At 41.9% G+C, this 19,099-nt stretch overlaps 1 protein-coding gene across 2 annotated transcripts in view; it reads left to right on the plus strand.

Moving 5' to 3' along the window:
- The window catches only part of TAB2 (TGF-beta activated kinase 1 (MAP3K7) binding protein 2), a 55,102-nt gene extending 38,155 nt beyond the window's left edge, over window positions 1-16,947 (plus strand). For both annotated transcript variants that reach the window (XM_066605450.1, XM_066605451.1), the window contains 5 exons: window positions 326-1,748; window positions 7,883-8,043; window positions 10,365-10,458; window positions 12,187-12,282; window positions 14,658-16,947. In XM_066605450.1, the coding sequence (XP_066461547.1) occupies window positions 326-1,748; window positions 7,883-8,043; window positions 10,365-10,458; window positions 12,187-12,282; window positions 14,658-14,803 (1,920 nt within the window). In that variant the 3' untranslated portion in view covers window positions 14,804-16,947. The remainder of the gene's footprint in view (window positions 1-325; window positions 1,749-7,882; window positions 8,044-10,364; window positions 10,459-12,186; window positions 12,283-14,657) is intronic.
- The last annotated feature ends 2,152 nt before the right edge of the window (window positions 16,948-19,099 follow it).

A 19,099-nucleotide genomic window follows, 5' to 3' on the forward strand; every position in this document is an offset into this window, starting at 1 on the left:
TGTCCAATTGCCATTTTTATCATCCATTAATACCTGCTTTTTTTTTTTTTTTTTTTTTTCCTTAAGGTTAAAACTGTTTAGTAAGTAGAGATGCCCTTTTCTCACTTATTCCAAAGAGCAGTGCAAGCCTGGGTGTAAACAGGGGAACCCAATAAAAGCCAGTGGAATTTGTTAGAAAACATCATAAAATACCCCTCGTGAATCCTCTAAAATGGAATCCATTACACCATTGCCTATAGAGCTTAAAATAATTGGGATGAATTTGTTTACTTTTGTAAATTGTAATGTTTATCCTTTAATTTTTCACTCTTTCTTTCTTTCATAGAACAACAACAATCTGGATGCTTGCTGTGCAGTCCTTTCTCAAGAGAGTACAAAATATCTGTATGGTGAAGGTGACGTCTCCCCTTCGGAAGAATCAAGCATTGCCGGTTTAAGAAATCACATGACATCCCTTAATTTGGATTTGCAGTCTCAGTACCATGAGGGCAGGGATGGAAGCAGAATAAATGGAAACAGCAGGACTTTAAGTCACAGCATAAGTGATGGACAACTTCAGGGAGGGCAATCCAATAATGAACTGTATCAACAAGAGCCACAGACTGCGCCGGTTGTGCCTTCTAGCTATAATGTCTTTGGGATGACAAATACAATTAACTCTTCAAACCCAGGCCATCACTTTGGACTTCAGTTGGGCAGCAAAACCTCATCAGGCTTGCAAACAGCCAGGTTCAATCCTATCATGGTTACTTTGGCTCCAAATATCCAGTCTAATCGTAATACCCCTACATCTTTGCACATACATGGTGGTCCACCACCTGTACTTAACAGTCCACATGGAAATTCTATATATATTAGACCTTATATAACTTCTCAAGGTGGCACAACACGACAAACCCAACAACAATCAGGCTGGATGTCTCCGAATCTCTCCCAGCAAGCTTATCATCCCACACAGCACAATCCTTGGACAACACTTCCTTCTTACACTCAATCACATACCTCAGCACAGCCTAATCAGCATGGCCACCAGACTTCTCATGTGTACATGCCTATTAGTTCACCCACCACTCCTCAAGCACCATTGCTCCATTCTTCAGGTGCTTCCCAGCCTTCGACCCAATACAACATTCAAAATATCTCAACTGGTCCCAGGAAAAACCAAATAGAAATTAAACTTGAACCACCCCAAAGAAGTAACTCCATGCTGCGTTCCACAAGTTCTCGAAGTTCCACTAACCCTTCTGCTTTGAACAATCAGTTAAGGAAACAGCCTGATGTTTACATTGCAGATGAATGCTTTGGCCGTGGCCAGCGGAAAGTCTACATTTCAGCCCCTGGTGGTGGTGATGATCAGATTGTTAGAAGTCAGCCAACACTTGTTATTTCCGCTAATCCTGGTGCAGCCAGTACAGCCAGGAATGTCTCTGGGCAAGTAAGCATGGGACCTGCATACATTCATCATCATCCACCCAAAAGCCGAGCACTTGGGAACAACATAACTGCAACATCTCCTCGTGTTGTTGTAACTCAACCCAATACAAAATATACTTTTAAAATAACTGTGTCCCCAAACAAACCTCCATCAGTTTCCCCTGGTGTTGTGTCTCCAACCTTTGAGCCTACAAACCTCCTTCCATTTGCAGAGTCAGAAGGTATCCATATAACAGACCCTGTTTTAGCACATGATAGAATAAACGATGTAAGGAAGCTGAGCGTGGGTTCCGATGATGCAGCTTATACACAAGGTAAATATTTAATATAGTTCGAATTTTTGCAGAGAATTGTTTTTTGGTTTTTTTTTGTTTGTTTGGTTTTTTTTTTTATTCTTGTGTTTTAATAACAATTTCACTTAAGTTTGCTTATTTTTCATAGTATTGATGTTTTGTATTGCAAAAGTTACTAATATAATACTCCCCTAAATCCATTCCTACAATGAACACAGCAGCTCAGACTCCAGGCCACTTCTGGCCTATGGCCTTCTGTCAGTTGCATGGTGCAGGTGGACATAACGACATCTCTGCATTGAGGTCCTGGTGCTTCATTGGCCAGAGGCATGTGTGTGAACTGTGATAGAGAACATATCACAGCTCCTGATGGATCACTGCCCGTAAAGTAATACTGAGAATGGATGTGTATAGGTGTATCAGAATATTTCATACATGTTCCTTCATTTCCTGTTTTGGCTACTTACTGGCTTTATCGTAATTCAGTGTGGGAATACCAGCCTAAGAAGCCATTCCTGCAAAGAATTAAACCCACTGGATAGGTGTCTCTCTATTGGTGTTGATTATTGATTAGTATAAACTCTGTCCGAGGAAGGGTGAGGGTTGTTTCTGTAAATAAGGGCAATTGTAGAATTCCATCCATAGTTACCAAGAAGAAAAATATAATTTTCACAAATTTTATTTCACTTACATTTTGCATTTTTTTGTTTGCCCCCCTAGGGAACAAAAATGTTAAAAATACTAATATACTGCAATACTGAAAATCACAAATTCATGTTCCCATATTAAGCCAGCCATAAACAGCACTTAATATAGTTAAATTCTTGGCAGTCTTTGTAGCCTTCACTAGGCCTAGGGCTGCCATGGCAACAATCGGCACCCTGCGATTGCATTATGGGGGGAGGGGGCAATGGCGAGTTGAAGGGGTTAAAAATAAGTGGGTTTATTTTTTTGTCTTTTTTTTTTTTTTTTTTTAACTCCGCTGCCATGGTTTTTAGGCGTATCGGTGATGCCGTGTGTAGTCTTACCCTGAAGTGATGAGTTACATAGTTAAAGTTGAAAAAATGTACAAATAGGTCAAGTTTAATTTATAATCCTAACATGTTAATCCAAAGGAGGGTTAAGGTGCTCTTCAAATGCCATTTGAGAGAAAAATTTCTCATATGAGGCGCAATCAACCAACCTTCCATGGCCATTAAAGGCTTCTGCTACAGCTCACTTTGCTTAACCCCCTCCTCACACCTCTCGCTCCCAGTGCTCCCAAGCAGCTGCTCTTCCACTAAACAATGAATGGTACTTAGAGATGAGCGAACCTACTCGTTTCGAGTAATTACTCGATCGAGCACCGCGATTTTCGAGTACTTCAGTACTCGGGTGAAGGGGGGCGGGGGGAGGCGCGGCGGAGCGGGGGGGGGGTAGGAACGGGGGGGGCCCTCTCACCCCCCCCCCCCCCCCCCCCCACTCACCCACGGCGCCCCCCAAAAACTTTTCGCCCGAGTACGGAAGTACTCGAAAATCGCGGTGCTCGGGCGAAAAAGGGGCTTGGCCAAGTAGGTTCGCTCATCTCTAATGGTCATGTTTCGGATCAAGGTAGTGGATTCCATTTTTCACATATTATTCCGCTTAGCCAGTCTGCATTCGACAGTGGATTGTTATTTGGAGTGACTAAAAGGAAAACCACCTTAGGCCTTAGTCACACGGGCGTTTTTTCACGCGATTTGCGCATCGCATGACGGATGCGCATGCGCAAATCGCGTGACCGGCGCCCAAAAATCGGCCCAAAAATCGCCCGAAAATCTGCTCCTACCCGCGTTTCATTAGAAACGGGCCGGAGCTGTCCAGCGCATTGCATTCAATGGAGACGGCAATACAGCGGCTCCATTGAATGCAAGCGCTGCGGGCGAGTGTGGGATGAATTGTCGGGAAGGGGTTAAATATATAACCCCCTTCCCAACAATGCATCCTGAAAAGTGAAAAAATAAAAAAAATGTATGTACTTACCTGCTCCTGGCAGCTGGAGATCCCGGAGGCCGGCCTGCAGTGGGTGTGAAGGGGGTGTGACTCAGGCTTGCCCCTGATTGGCTCAGCGCTGAGCCAATCAGAAGCAAGTCTCAGTCACACCCATTCATGAATTCATGAATGGGTGTGACTGAGATCAGCCTCTGATTGGCTCAGGCTGAGCCAATCAGGGGCAAGCCTGAGTCACACCCCCTTCACACCCACTGCAGGACGGCAGCGGGGATCTCAGGCTGCCGGGAGCAGGTGAGTACATCCTTTTTTTTTTTATTTTTTCACTTTTCAGGATGCATTGCAGGCAAGGGGTTATATATTTAACCCCTTCCCGACAATTAACCCCACGCACGCCGGCAGCCCATTGCTTTCAATGGAGCGGCTGTATTGCCGCTCCATTGAATTGAATGGGCAAACATCAGCTGTGGCAGAGAAGAATGATTTGTCTTCTATATGTTCTCATTGGGGTCGGTGCTGCTGCCGCCGGCCCCATTGAGCGCATATAGAGAAGAGAACAGGGATCGCAGATAGGTGCGATCTGCGATTTCTGTTCTCTAATTTATCGGACGAGCGCATAAAAAGCGCTCATGTGTCCGATACCATTGCAAAGCAATGGTTTTAAAAAATCGCCGGACGCATGCGCAAATCGCGGCAATAAACGCCCATGTGACTGAGCCCTTGAGGTTGAGTTTGCTCGCTGCACTACCTGCATGTGGCCAAAACCCTGCACACTGACCGCATAGTTTTTCTGATAATACTGCCCATAGACTGGCAAAATTGTGTGGTGGGTGGGGAATATAGCTGCATTCAGTTACCGCAGAATGGAAACCCAACTTTGTAATTCACTCCAAGCTCAAAGCCACAGCATGAGGAACGCCTGCTTTTGTTCTTACATTTCCTTTTTGTTTTTTTTTGGTCAATGGTTCTAGGACATCTTCCTAGGGAAAACGAATAATTTTTTTTGCATATGGTTTTCTGTGCCACTGTTTGTAAAGTTAGGAGGACAAAGTATAGGGCCGCCTAACAGAGGAAGGTCAGATTCTGCATGCAGAATGCAACCCTGGCAGCAGCAGCTACGCCCATGCGGTTGTTTTGTTTTTTGTTTTTTTTTTCCTTTTCCTCTGCGAGCAGAAATTGCAATGGATTTCCACTCGTGCATAGGAAGCAACAGATCTCCATGGGAAGTGTGTGAACTTTTAGAATTTTTTTTTTAACATGTACAGATGGATACTTCAGTTTTTTCCACTAGGGAGAGGGTGAATCTGCATCAAATTGTGAAACCCCAAACAAATAAAATCTTGAATTGGGACGAAAGGGCTGTTCTGTTGTGTGAGCGTTGCCTTGTGGTTGTGTGATCTGTGAATGCATTATTGGCTTTCTCAACGTTCATCAGGTATGCAATGAGCCTAGAAATTTGCTACCGGAATCTACCCTTTTGGGCTTCCTTCTTCAATTTCTATTTGGCTGCGAAAAACTTAAAGGGAATGTCATCAGACTATGACCTATTGTATATAAAACAAGTTTTTTAGCTAAACCTTTTAAGATTTATTTATTTTTAAATTCGGTCATGATTTATATTAGAAAAAAAAATTGCAGTTTTCACACTGACCACAGAATCTGATAATGGGCCAAAATTTCTCAGCAGTCATATATTATCACGGGTAGGATTAGGCCGGGCTCACATAAACAGGAGTGTGAATGATAGTCGTCCTGTGTAAATGCATGCAGAGACAGAATGATTAACCCCTTCAGTGGCACACCCGGAAATTTTCCGGGACGAGCTCCACTGCCCATAGTGATATAGCCCGAAAGATTTCCCGGCTATGTTTCGCTAAGGGAGGGGTCCCCAACTCCAGTCCTCGGACCACCAACAGGTCATGTTTTCAGGATATCCTATGGTAAGAACACCTGTGGCAATGTCTGAGGCACTGATGATAATTACATCACCTGTGCAACACTGAGGAAATCCTGAAAACCTGACCTGTTGGCGGTTCCTGAGGACTGGAGTTAGGAAACACTGCGCTAAGGGACCTGCAGAGCACATTGCCATAAGCTGTGGCAGTGTGCTCTGCCTGCACAGACCCACAGAGAACAGTGCAGGACTTTAAAAAAAGAAGCAGGAAGATGGAACTGATCTGCCGGCAACTTCCCGCTTCTTTTTTTAAAACTCCTGCACTGCTTTGTTTACAGGTTGCCACGGAGTCCATCGGCTTGTCAGAAGCCGGCCGATAATCCCTGTGGCAGGAAAAGCTGGTGCTTGGCTGTCATAGGATAGCCAGGCACCAGCTCTTACAGCAGAGAAAGGAGAAAACCTCAAATCTCTGCTGTTTAACCCTTTACATGCTGCAGTCTTTGCGACTGCAGCATGTAAAAGGCTGTCACCATCGGACCCCCGCAATGGGATCAGGGGGTCCTGATGGGCCTCTGTGGAAGTCCCCTAAAGGGACAAATCTTTGAAAAGTAAAAAAAAAAAAAATGTAAAGAAAATTAAAAACGCCGAAACACCACCTTTCTCCCTTTACTTTGTAAAAAAAAAAAAAAATAAAAATTACACACGTGGTATCCCTGCATTCGTAATGACCCAGAGAAGGAAGATAGTACATTATTTAACCCCTTAATGACGCCGCACCCCCCCCCCTTCCTTTAAAAAAGCATAACTTCTTTATACATCGACGTTGCATGAGGGCTTTTTTTTTGTGGAACGAGTTGTATTTTTCAATGGTGCTATTTAAAGTACCATATAATAATGTACTGAAAAACTTTTACAAAATTCTAACTGGAGTAAAATTGAAAAAAGACTACATTCCACCATCTTTCAGTGCGTTTTGCTTCTACGGCGCACAAACCAACAAAAATGATATGATGTATTCTAGGGTCAGTACGATTACTGCAATACCAAACCTGTATAGTTTTGGGGTTTTTTTGCTGTAGTACTTGTATTTTTTTCAGACACTTTTTTAAAATTCATTTTCTGCTGCATCTTTTGCGCGCAATAACTTTTATTTTTCCGTCGACGTAGTTGTGCAAGGGCTCAGTTTTTGCGGGATGTCCTGTAGTTTACATTAGTACTAGAGATGAGCGAACCTACTCGGCCACGCCCCTTTTTGGCCCGAGCACCGCTATTTTCGAGTACTTCCGTACTCGGGCGAAAAGATTCGGGGGGGCGCTGTGGGTGAGTGGGGGGGTTGCAGCGGGGAGGGAGAGAGAGGGCTCCCCCCTGTTCCCCGCTGCTACCCCCCCCCCCGCTCCGCCACGCCTCCCCCCGCCCCCCGAATCTTTTCACCCGAGTACGGAAGTACTCGAAAATCGCGGTGCTCGATCGAGTAATTACTCGAAACGAGCAGGTTCGCTCATCTCTAGCCCTATCCTCCTTTTTTAATTTTTTTTTTTACCCATGGGAGTAGCCTCAGGGGAACTGTACAAGCGGTTTGCTCCAATGCTATCCATTATTTGTAAGTGTTATAGTGCCAGTGTAGAAGATGCATTCGAACAGCCGCCACATGAAAGTTTTTAAGGTCAGGCAAGCCTGCCCCTCCTTTGATTTGGCATACGACAATGTGTGTATACCCACCCGCGGTCTCTGTCGTCGCCCTCATCCCTAAACTATTCTGGTCAGTGCCGACTTCAGTTTGTTAAATGTTTGGAATACCATAATCAGGAGGGCCTGGAAAACCGGGGTAGGGCATCCATTTTAATGGTAGGACAAGTGTTTTATATATTGGACTGTTTGCTGCAAATTTTTCTAATTGTTAGAAATTTTTGCAGTATTTCACTAGGCAGGTGTCAGTCTTTTTATAGGAAGAAAAAAAAAAAAGGTACTACTTTCCAGTTTTGACGCCCTGCATAGATGCTAATTGTAGTCCAACAGAGAATTATGGTAAGCACTACAAACGGCGCTTTTCTTTTCTGACCACTTGTCCAATGTAGGAAAAAAAAAAGCCAGAACAAAAGCGTGTTTTTAATTAGCTCGCTCAAAAACTCCTTTTAAGAGGGGAAAATAAAAAAACCATGCATGTACCAGTTAAATACTAAAGCTGCTTTCAGTCTTATTCCAGAGTTTTCTGGCCCTAATTTTTTTTCTATTCACTTAAGAGTAACCTTTAAGTCCTTTTTTTTCTTTCTTTTTTTTAACCTTGTTTTTTCAGCTTTGCTAATACACCAGAAGGCAAGGATGGAGCGGCTTCATCGAGAACTAGAAGTACAAAAGAAAAAGCTGGACAAACTTAAAACGGAGGTCAATGAAATGGAAAATAATCTCACTCAGAGACGCTTAAATAGGTCGAATTCAGTTTCACAAATTCCATCAGTAAGTTTACACTGTACCTTACTATGTTTGTTTGGCTCTGACACTTTATAAATTCAATGTAGGTGTGAGATCTAAACGTTGCTTATGTGATGGATCTAATCTCACTCTGAAACAATTAACGGTATAATGCAACGTGGTCAGTCTATGGCCACCTTCTGTAGGGAAATTTTAAGCTATATATGAAATTATCTGTAGTTTAACCTTATAATGACCATCTGTCGTATGTATACACGTCATATGTTCGTAGTGCGATGATGGAGTGGGCTTGGTAGCCCATCTCAGTTTACATCTGCCACGTGCCAGCTGTGTTAAACAGGTGATCCTTGGCTACTGTGGTCACATATACAGATAATTTTGATTGTGGCCATGAACCACTCAGACGCTGTGGTCAGTGCAGTGATCTGTGGCATGTAAATTGTTACAGTGGGGCTCCCTTCATTGCCCAATCCAGGCCCTCTGTAGATGCGATTGCATGGTGCCAGTAGATTGACATGGCAGCCAGAGGCCTAGTGAAGGGCTCCAGAGCCGCCATTTATTGAAATCCATTGAAAGAGTATTTCCAGCTGAGATTTCCATGGCATATCCATAGGCCCACGTCTGCATCTAGCACTTGTCTCTACTCCTGGTCCGCACTGCCCCTGGCCCAGCTGAATGCACTGGCTGGGGCTTACAAAAACAGTGTAGCTCCTTGTGCTATGCTGTTTGCGTTAACCACCATTCTGGGGGTTACAGAATCAGCGTGGAGAAGTCAATTTGGCTGTATTTGTAAGTCCCAACCACTCTCTGCCAACTTTTAAAAACTGAAAAGATTTTAAAACATTTTTTAAGTTGCGAAACAAAAACCATAGGAATTTGGTATTGATGTAATCAAACTAACCAGTATTATAAAGAGAACCTTTTATAATTAAGACGTTACCATTTGCCCATTTCATCCCACTTAAAACCGTTATTTTTACATGTTTCATTACATTATATGGTGCATTTAAAAGGTACCATTAAAAAAGCACAACCCATCCTGCAAAAAACACAAGTCCTCATATGGCAATTTTGACAGGATAATAAACAAGATATGGCTCTTGTAAGGTAGAATAAAAAAAGCCCAAAAATGGCTGGCCCTTAAGAGGTTGAAGAGTTGTCCTGACTAACAGGTATGGGTGCTGTAAACTCAATCAGCGTTTACAGCCAGAACAGCTGTAGGCAGTCACTGTACGCAGTATTACATGGTAACTGGAATGCTCCTCTCACATCGGTTCTAGGACTTTTAGGCTGGGTTCACACAGGGCGGATTTGCCTGCAGCTGCTAATCCCGGGATTAGCCAGCCATAAGTGCCGCTGGTTTTGAAGCAGCGCTTTTCCCGGTGGAAATCTCGCGGTTTTTCCCTCGGCGTGTGAGAACCCAGCCTTAATCATCATTTTATTTCTGTGTTCTGTGTTTGGAGCACAAAAACTGAAATAAACATCCATTCCCCCATTGAATTTCAACGGGTGTTCAAAAAAACGGAAAGCTGGCAGTTTGCTTCTGTTTAATCATATTTCCTTTTTTTAACAAGTATCACTGGATCGCTCATAGAGCGGCCAGCAGGGGTCGTGGCAGCGGGCAGCGGGCGGAGGGTTCTCTCCCTCACCCCTCTCCATTCACTGTAAACAGCGGCCGTTCAGTGTAAACAGCAAGCATTCAGTACTGAACAATCCCCGTTCAGTTTTCTGCATGCTTTTACACGGGACGACTATCGTGCAAAACCCCAGGAGGCTGAACAACCAGAAAAATAATCGTACTGTGTAAAAGGAGAGAAGCAAACTGAAAGCTTGTTTTTTTTTTGTTTGTTTTGTTTTTTTAATAAACCCATTGAAATGTGTGCGGGGGGAAAAAAATCGAAAACCTTTTAATTCCATTTTAATTCAGTTTTTTTTTCTGCTCCAAAAATGAAGCCGCTTAATACGTGGATGATTTCTGGCAAAGTAGGAGCTACTTTTTGCAATTGGTCTCTGCTTTAGCATGTAGATGTGGGTGATCCCCCTTTCTAATGTCTGAACACCAATATGACACGGGGTAGTTCAGTTCGCACAGCCCCTTTTTGTAGTAGTGGTTAGCAGAGCTTCAGTCGCAAATGTTACACGACTTGCGTGCATCAGTTTATCATCCCGCGTCTGACTGACATTTCTTTTTGCCAACATGGGGTTGTGATGGGGTTCTAATTAATCTGCCCCCAGCTGCTGTAGTACGCTCGGTGCACCTTGCATAAATTGATTTTGAAGCTTTTGTTAGTTTGTATATATTGAGCTGTATAATTTTTAAACCCTTTTCACCTTTTCTTTTTAAGCTGGAAGAAATGCAGCAATTAAGGAGTTGTAACAGGCAGTTGCAAATCGATATAGACTGTCTCACCAAAGAAATAGATCTTTTTCAGGCAAGAGGTGAGTTCAGGGTATATTAACCCTTTCCAAATCCACTGTATGTCTAAAGACATTCTGATTGAAGCCTGTACAGCTCCAATGTCGGAAGATGTTCGGCAGGGTATTCTTACTGTATATTACTGGCCACTCTGTTGTCGGGGGCCTCTCCAGCATGTCCCATACTGCAGTACTGGCTCTAACCAGCAGATGGTGCCATTGTATAATGGCAGAAGGAGAAAGTCCCCTAGGAAACCCTGAATCCAAAATTGGATTGCAAAAGGTTTTTAAAAAAAATAAAAAAATTTCTTTCCTTTTAAATTTTAACTAGGGTGTAATGGGAAAAACTCAAATGTTTACACATGCAAGCTTTCAAGCTGCCGCAGTCAGAACTGTTTGCTGAAGGTATCTGCTGTCAAACAGCTGGAACTTCCTAGTATGCAGTGGGCTTCATAACCCATCTGCACCTCTGTGATGTAAGTGTATGTCACTTAGGGTAACTGGGTTAAAAACTGCTCCCCTCAAAGTAGTTAAAACAAACAGCATTTATGCAGTTTTACTATTTTGACCTGACAGGTATTTGTAATTTTTTACTTTCATGGCTCGAGGTTCATAAAATTTATCAATGTTCAGTAGAATACTGATTTAGCCCATTTTTTTCATTTGCATGAGGAAATATGAGAAACGGACCAAACATTTTGGTACCAGATTTCTCCCAAGTACTGCAGGTGCCCCATATGTGAACATAAACTGCAGTTTTGGCACATGACACAGAGCTCAGAAGACAAGGAATAACACAATTTTCCTAATTAATTTTTCTAGCATCACATTCATAATGTACAAAAACTTGTGTTCCCGATCCCTCTCTCTCCTGGGAGATGGAAATATGCAGGAGAATCACAAATCTGATCAGGGAGTGATGAGGTGGAGAAAAGGTTTTTTCGAAAGACTTTGTAAAAAAAATTTCTATAAATTAAAGATGCGCTCAGTAAAATTTAGTGAATCTGATGCCACATAAAATGCTCGAAGAATATTGAGAATATAAGTAATGCAACAACAAAAAAAAAGTGGGGAGGGCGCAGGAATAAGAAATAAGATCAGTATGTTTTTTTAGTTTTGCAGTACAGTTTTTATGAAGCGCTGAAATGCTTTAGTCATTTTAGCTGTGTTTTAGGGCTAAGACCCACGGAATTATCACTGCGGAAACCACGGCTAGATGCCCGCCGCGAATTCCGAAGCAATGTCCGTCCATAGACACGCTGTGTTAAATGATTCTCTCCTGCCTGCGAGTGGAAATCAACTGTGATTTTCCATTTGTGGGGGAGAATCTCAGCATGTTCTATTCTGTGCTGTAAAACAGTCAATGGAAGCCTTCCGTCCCGCGACACTCCGCGCTGTGGGCACAGCGGAAGAATCGCGGGAATCTGCGTCACCGCCCAGCATGTCATGCGCTGCACTGCACATGCGTGTCGGACAAGACACTCGCGGCGGATCTGAAGAGGTGAGTATAAAGTCTCAGGGTGGAATCCGACACGGCCGTGGGCATGAGGCCTCAAGTTGAGTTGTTCCCACTTTGTATTTTTAATTCATTTTACGGCTTTCCTCTGGCCTGCATTTGTTTTGCCACTTTGTACTATTATATGTGCAGTTTCAAAAACCTCTTGTTATGATTCCTATTTTTAAAATATGTAACATGAAATGTTTTGCAACAAAAAGATAATTTTTGCATTGACTTTTATCTGTTTTCTTAAGGGCCCCATTTTGATCCAAGTGCCATTCATAATTTTTATGACAACATTGGATTTTTAGGCCCTGTGGCACCAAAGCCAAAAGGTACACAGTCTGTCGGTAAGTTAATGCAAATATAAATTTTGGTGAAACTGTGGTGGTATATGTGAAACTGATTACTACAGTGGATATAAAGTGTCTACATACCATTATTAAAGTGCCATGTTATTGTCATGTTAAAAAATCCGACAAAGATGAATCCTTTCATTAGTTGTTTTTCAAGGGATTATTCTGATTGTCAGATTGGAGTTAGGAAGGAACTTTTTTCCTCTTTAATTGAGGAAAATTGGCTTCTACCTCATTGGGGGGCGGAGGGTGGGTAATAGGGAGTGTTTGCTTTCCTCTTGATCTACATTGGGTGGGAAATGTCTATTTTTGACCTAACCTACTACTACTATGTTTGTACAGTCAGTGTGACCCATTATCTGTTCAATTCCATTAAAAAACAAACTGAAATCATTTAGGATTGATAAGTATGCAAACACATTTTAGTTTTAGTTTTTTTTTTTAAGTGTGGGCACCGTTAAATATATGGGGATGTGATTGTATTCAGAATTGGCCAATCCAATTTAAACTCATAAGTAATAGTCCACAGCTACCATTATTGACAGTGATTCTGATTTACCCAGTATACAGTTCAGCCGTTCTAGTAGGATTTTCCTGATATTAGTTGCATTTTTTTCAACAAAAGCCATGGTCTGTAAAGACCTTTCAACAATCCGATCCCTTTGAGTCTGGAGAAGGGGACCAAAAAATTTCCAAGGCATTACGTATACCATGGAACATCAAGAAGTGGATTAAATTTGTCACAACAGTGACATTACCAGAGGGGCGTGGATTAGCGCGGGACCAAGACGGAGGCTTGAGCTGGAAGTCCACCAGTGAACTCACTAAATCAACCCCGCAGTACTTTGGGTCAGCAAAATCGTACTCGCAGGATGCCCAAAGGTCCAGAGCACACAATGGCAGCAAAAAGGGGAGAACCTCCAAAGCTCTGCTGCGCAAGTTGGAGGAATATTTCCACATGCGAAAACTCTGCCAAGATGGCAGTAGCCAGCGTACCGGAGGCCAGGGACCGAGGAAGAGGGCAGAGTCTCCCTGCACTCCTCCACAGACGTCCCATGAGACATCAGCCGGAGAGGGGTGATTCTGATTCATAGCGGCAGCAAACAGCTGAGGTAAAGAAAGACGGTCACATTTACCAAAAACTGTCTGTTCCTCAAAAATTGATTAAAAGACCAGAGGGAAATTGGTGTGGGAGGCTTACAAGAGGCCTGCCACATTATAGGAGCTGCAGGAATTTCTGGCAAGTACTGGTTGTGTAGTACATGTGACAACCATCTCCCGCATTCTTCATATGTCTTGGCTGTGGGGTAGGGGGGGCGTAATGGAAACCTTTTCTAACGCAGAACGTTATCCAAGCTGGCTATGTTTTGCCACAACCTACATCAAGTCTGCCAGAAGTATGTTGGAGAATGTGTTATGGTCTGAGACCAAGGATGAACTTTTTGGCAATAATCTGAAAAAATAACACTATCCCCCACGGTGAAGATGATGGTGGAGGCAGCATTATGTTTTGGGGCTGTTTTTTTGCTGCTGGAACTGGGGCTTTAGTTAAGGTGGAAGGAATTATTAACCCTTCCAAATATCAGTCCATTTTGGCACAAATCCTTCCAGCCTCTGCTAAAAAGCTGAAAATGAAGAGGAATTGCACCTTTCAGCAGTACAACGACTCAAAGCATACCGCCAAATCAACAAGAGTGGCTCGCCAGAAGATCAAGGTTCTAGAGTGGCCCAGCCAGAGCTCAGACCTGAATCCCATCAGTTTGTTTCAATGGAATTGTACAGATAACTGGTCACAGTGAAAGTGGAAATCTGAAATAGTTAATCTTTGCTGGGCTTTAAAGCATGGTATTTTAACAGGAGTCTATAGACTTTCTATATAAGCATAGCTGAGCTAGTTAACTTGTTTCCTCTGCAGCTATTTTTCTGTGTCGTTTTTTTCCTTTTTTGCCTATAAGTGTTTTTAACTGTTCCCTAAACATCGCCTTATTAGGACTTGTTTTTGTGTGTGTGTGTGTGTGTGTGTGTGTGTATGTGTGTGTGTGTGTGTGTGTGTGTGTATATATATATATATATATATATATATATATATGTATATGTATATATGTATATATATATATATATGTGTATGTGTGTGTGTATATATATATCTCATAATATAAAATTTTTTATTTTTTATAAAAAATATAATTAAAAAAAAAAAAACACAAACAACCTTTTGTCAAGGGGAATGGTAGAACCCAGTTGTCAACTTATTCATAAAATTCTAGGAGGAGTAACAGAGGAACGCCACAGTGTTTAAAGTTACGTCTCTGGATAATGTTTGGTTTTCCTGATAATTTACAGTATTCAATGTTGTGTTCCCATTTTAGATCAAAGATCCTCTGTCAAAACACCAACAAAAATTCCCGACACCGATGAAGATGAGGGAGCTCAGTGGAATTGCACTGCATGTACTTTTCTGAACCACCCTGCCTTAAACAGATGTGAACAGTGCGATATGCCCCGGAATTACTGAGCCAGTAGGTTTAACTTGCCAATGGAAATAAATGGAAAATCATCAAAACAGCATTTTTTTTAAATGACAGGAGAAAGAATGGCCTTGTGGTTGTTTACTAATAGTAGACATCAGCCCACAGAATAATACCTCAATGTTGTATTGTGCGCAGTTGGGTTTTGCCCTTTTACTTAAATTCTCTAATCAGTGTAAGACTGATACTCCTGGTTCCCAGCTGACTGCCTGTACCATGTACAGTATTAATAGCCCTTAAAGGAAATTTCTCACTGTGCCCGGTATTTTGGGTCCTTACTACTTTTTCTCAGTAAAAGTTACTGGATCGTTTTTGGATATTTTGGAGAAGCAAAGCAAGAAATCGTATTGGCTTTTAAATTCTCCACTTGTAAAACCAGCAGCAACAAAAACAAACACTAGAAACAAAGGATTTGCAACTTGCTGCAAGCTGTTGCTCTCACATGAACAGGGGATGGACTGTACAGTTCAAGTGTTTAAGTGCCTCTTGGGAACCTCCTATTACTTGTGAAACCAGCAATCAGTACAATCAAATGCAACAAAGATGAAAAACTGCATGTGTTGTCTCTGTACGATACAGTGAAATTGCCTAAAGCTTTTTTCCAATTGTACATAGCCCTGAAGCCTGCTCCAAGTGACCTTGTTTTTCCTTCTCACCTTTATTAATTTCATGTTCTTCTGTATGTATAGCGTATTAGGTTTTTTAGTGTTTTCCTTCTTTATTTTTCTTTTTTGGCACAATCAATGTCCTTTTTTTTCCCTGTTTTTTTTCTTTTTCTTTTTTTTTTTTTAGGTCTTTTATCAAAAAATTGGTGCCTTTTAACTGGGTGGTGGAAGGGAATAAAGCATTGTGCATCGTTTGATTTTGTTGGTCATCTCACCACCATAAATTTTTTTTTTCTCTTGTATATCCTGATGTCCTGTGAAGATCATTAAAAGGCACAATGTTCTACCATATTTTTCTGTACACATTGGACTTTACAGTGGGTGACTCTTTTGAATTTACATTTCCTAAAAACTTGCCTTTTGAATATTTTATTCCAGAATTGTACTAAGGCTTACTGATAGGCAAGAGAGATTTGAGACAAGCGGTATATTTTTGGCAAAAGAAAACCCAATTTCCTGACCAGTGTAAGGTAACAAATCCTGGCAATCCCAAGATCTGAAAATACAGGATAGAACTCCCCTCCGCCCACCGTTGCACCATCATATTTACAGTAATACTTCCAAGTACTGTATTGTTAATACTATGCATGTAACTAGTGCGGAGAATGAGAGAACCTTTGTTAATGTCCAGAAGTTGCGTAGAAAGCTCTGTTTAACTTATTCTTGTATGCACATGGGTCCATGTTCTTTGTTACAATGGCCTCAAATCTGTGACTTCCCTGTTTGAGACAGTTGTATCTTAAAACAGAAGCTCCTATGTCAACCTAGTTCTGGGTAATTCTCATTCCTTCATGCCCAAGATAAATATTGAGTTTTGGCCACTTTAAAGAGAACTGGCTTGAAGCCACTGAACATTGTAATTCTTAGAGAAAAAGAACCATGCAATTCGTAACAAATCACTCTTAAGGAAATCAAAGGATACACTGCTTGGCATCTCAAAGAAATGTGTTATTGCTGCTTCTATTTAAGTGTTAAGAGATAAATTTAGCGACAATCAGTGGCTCACCTTTTTTTTTTTTTTTCCAGGCTTTTGATATTTAAGTAGCCATTGATTTACTAAAGTCATCCACTGTAAATGACTCAACATCATACATTGTTGTTTTAAGGTTTTTGTACCAGAAACTAAAATGTGATGAGCCTTACTACTTAAGGCTATTCATTGTGTTGCAGAATACATTTCTAGGTAACCAAAGTGTTGCAAAGGCTTGTTATGTTTTGGGCCTTCCAGCACTGTAATTGGGCTAAACAGCAGAACCAAAGCACTTGCAAGCAATACTTTTTGTTAAAAAAAAGACCATTTTTCAGCTTCATCTGCAGTTTTCTGTGAAGATTGACAAATTTTTACTTGTTTTAATAATAAAACCTAATTTGGATATCTTGAGCTGATGGTTTTGTGATTTTAGCTGGGTAAACAGTCTTTGTAACAGATAAGTTATTTATAAAAATTAAAAAATATATATTCTAAATATTTCTTGTTTGCGAATTTGTTCAAAACCATTCCTTTTGCTTTTAGTAATTAGACATATGAAAGGGCAGTCGAAGCCGAATTTTTAAAATGGCATGAATTATGCTATTATGTTATGAATTAACAACCTAAATTTTTGTTCCCATCTGCAGAAATCTAGTACGAAATCCAAGACAAAATAGCGCAGCTTGCTTACACTACTTTGTACTATAAAATGCCTTACAGCATGACAGAAATTCAATGGACTCCATTATGTCAATGTAGTCTGTTGGGCATTGTTCCTGACCGTCATGTGCTAGACCCACCACTTCAGTTATTTTCAGTATTTGGCTGCACTGAGTCAAACAATTAAAAAAAAGAAAATGTGAACTTAAAAAAAAGTATCCTAATATTCTTTAAATTAGCATATATTCAGAAATTGCTATGCATGTATTTAAGGAATGATCAAAATCATATAGGGAGTTCTGACAATCAGGGCATATTAAAGGGAATCTGTCAACTCAAACATGGTGTCTAAACTGCAGGCATGATGTTGTAGAGCAGGAGGAGCCGAGCAGACTGATATCGGCCTAATGTCCATGACACGCAGTGCATCCGCTGCAGGTCTAAGCTTCAGATCCGCAGCGGTGCATTGCGGATCGTGTTAAAAATGATTTTTTTTAATAATTGCGGTGGTCGCGGATTCTGTGTTTTTTCCACACTGGTGTACGCGGATTTGAATTACGGAAATTAAATGGAAAAAAAAAATGGGAAAAGAAACCAAACCCCTTCCAAGCCTTTTCCCCACCTCCCTAATTACTTCTAACCTTCAAATGCATTTAAATGTATTTACGGATCGCTGCGGAACCGCAACTCCCATAGACTTCAATGGAGCAAGATCTGCGTGGAATCCGCGATGAAAATGGAGTATGCTGTGGTTTTAAATCTGCGCGGATAGTAAATAAATACCATAAAATCAAATCCGTGGACCTAAAATCAATCGCAGAAGCTCCATTCATTTCTATGGGTGGCAAATCCGCGCTGGTTCCGCAAATAAAATCTGTCCGTGGACTTTGCGCCATATAGTTTTATGGGGAAAGATACAGTATTACAATTTTCTTTGTTTTTTATTACATTTATTTCTCTACATATTCTGAGCTGAACAGTCCAATGAGCGGTCCTATCTGTGATTGACAACCACCCCTGTATGTACAGTCATTCACAGATAGACATGCCTCTGTGACAGCGATTTTGTCCAGCTAACAGATTGAGGGGCGCATTATTGGAATGCGAGAAGGTGGATGGTCGTTTAGATGAAATGCACACCACCTAGGTTATTCTGAACAGACTGTTGAGAGGTGTTGGGAGCAGTGGATGCGTGAGCGCTCGCACACTAGGAAACTGAGCTCAGGATGCAGCGACTCTGATCATCCGATAGACAAACCGTTAGAGCTACTAGTGCCTGCCATCCAGAGACAGGTGGCACCATCGTTGCAGACGTCTGTCGGAATCATTCGCAGGTGCTTAGCTTAGGGACATTTGGTCCCGCGGCACTCATTACATGCACTTGCTTTGACACCCACGATGAACGACTAAACTTGACTGCTAAGGAGTGTAACTGGGTTTAGTTTGGGCAAGAATGACGACTGTGTTTGTGTCTGGAGACCTAAGGGTGAGTGCCTCAGTCCTGCTTTGCTGTTGAGTCGTACGCTGCACCCACTGCTGGTGTGATTGGGAAGGAGGGTGCCATTGCGTACAACAGTCAGTCAGACCTACTAGAGGTATGAGGGATAATGGCAGCTCAGTAATATGTTCAGGACGTCCTGCAGCCACATGTGTTCCTCTCATGACAGGGCTTCCAAGAGGCATTTTCCGGCAGGATAATGCTTGGCCGCACACAGCAAGGGTGTCGCAACACTTCCGTGGCTGCCTGGTCGCCAGGTTTATCGCCAATAGAACATGTATGGGATCATCTGGGATGCCAGCTTCCACAGCCTACAAGTTTGCAAAGTCTAAAAGCTCAATTACAGCAAATGTGTACCGATATGCTGCAGAATACCATAAGGAACCTGTATGCTTTCATACCCACCCGTATCTCATCTTGCATCCAAGTCGGAGCCGGCCCAACAGGTACTAGAGCCTCCATGCCCGCCCGTATCACCTCTTACATCCAA

The sequence above is a fragment of the Eleutherodactylus coqui genome, chromosome 1 (assembly GCF_035609145.1).
Source record: "Eleutherodactylus coqui strain aEleCoq1 chromosome 1, aEleCoq1.hap1, whole genome shotgun sequence".
Lineage (NCBI taxonomy): Eukaryota > Metazoa > Chordata > Amphibia > Anura > Eleutherodactylidae > Eleutherodactylus > Eleutherodactylus coqui.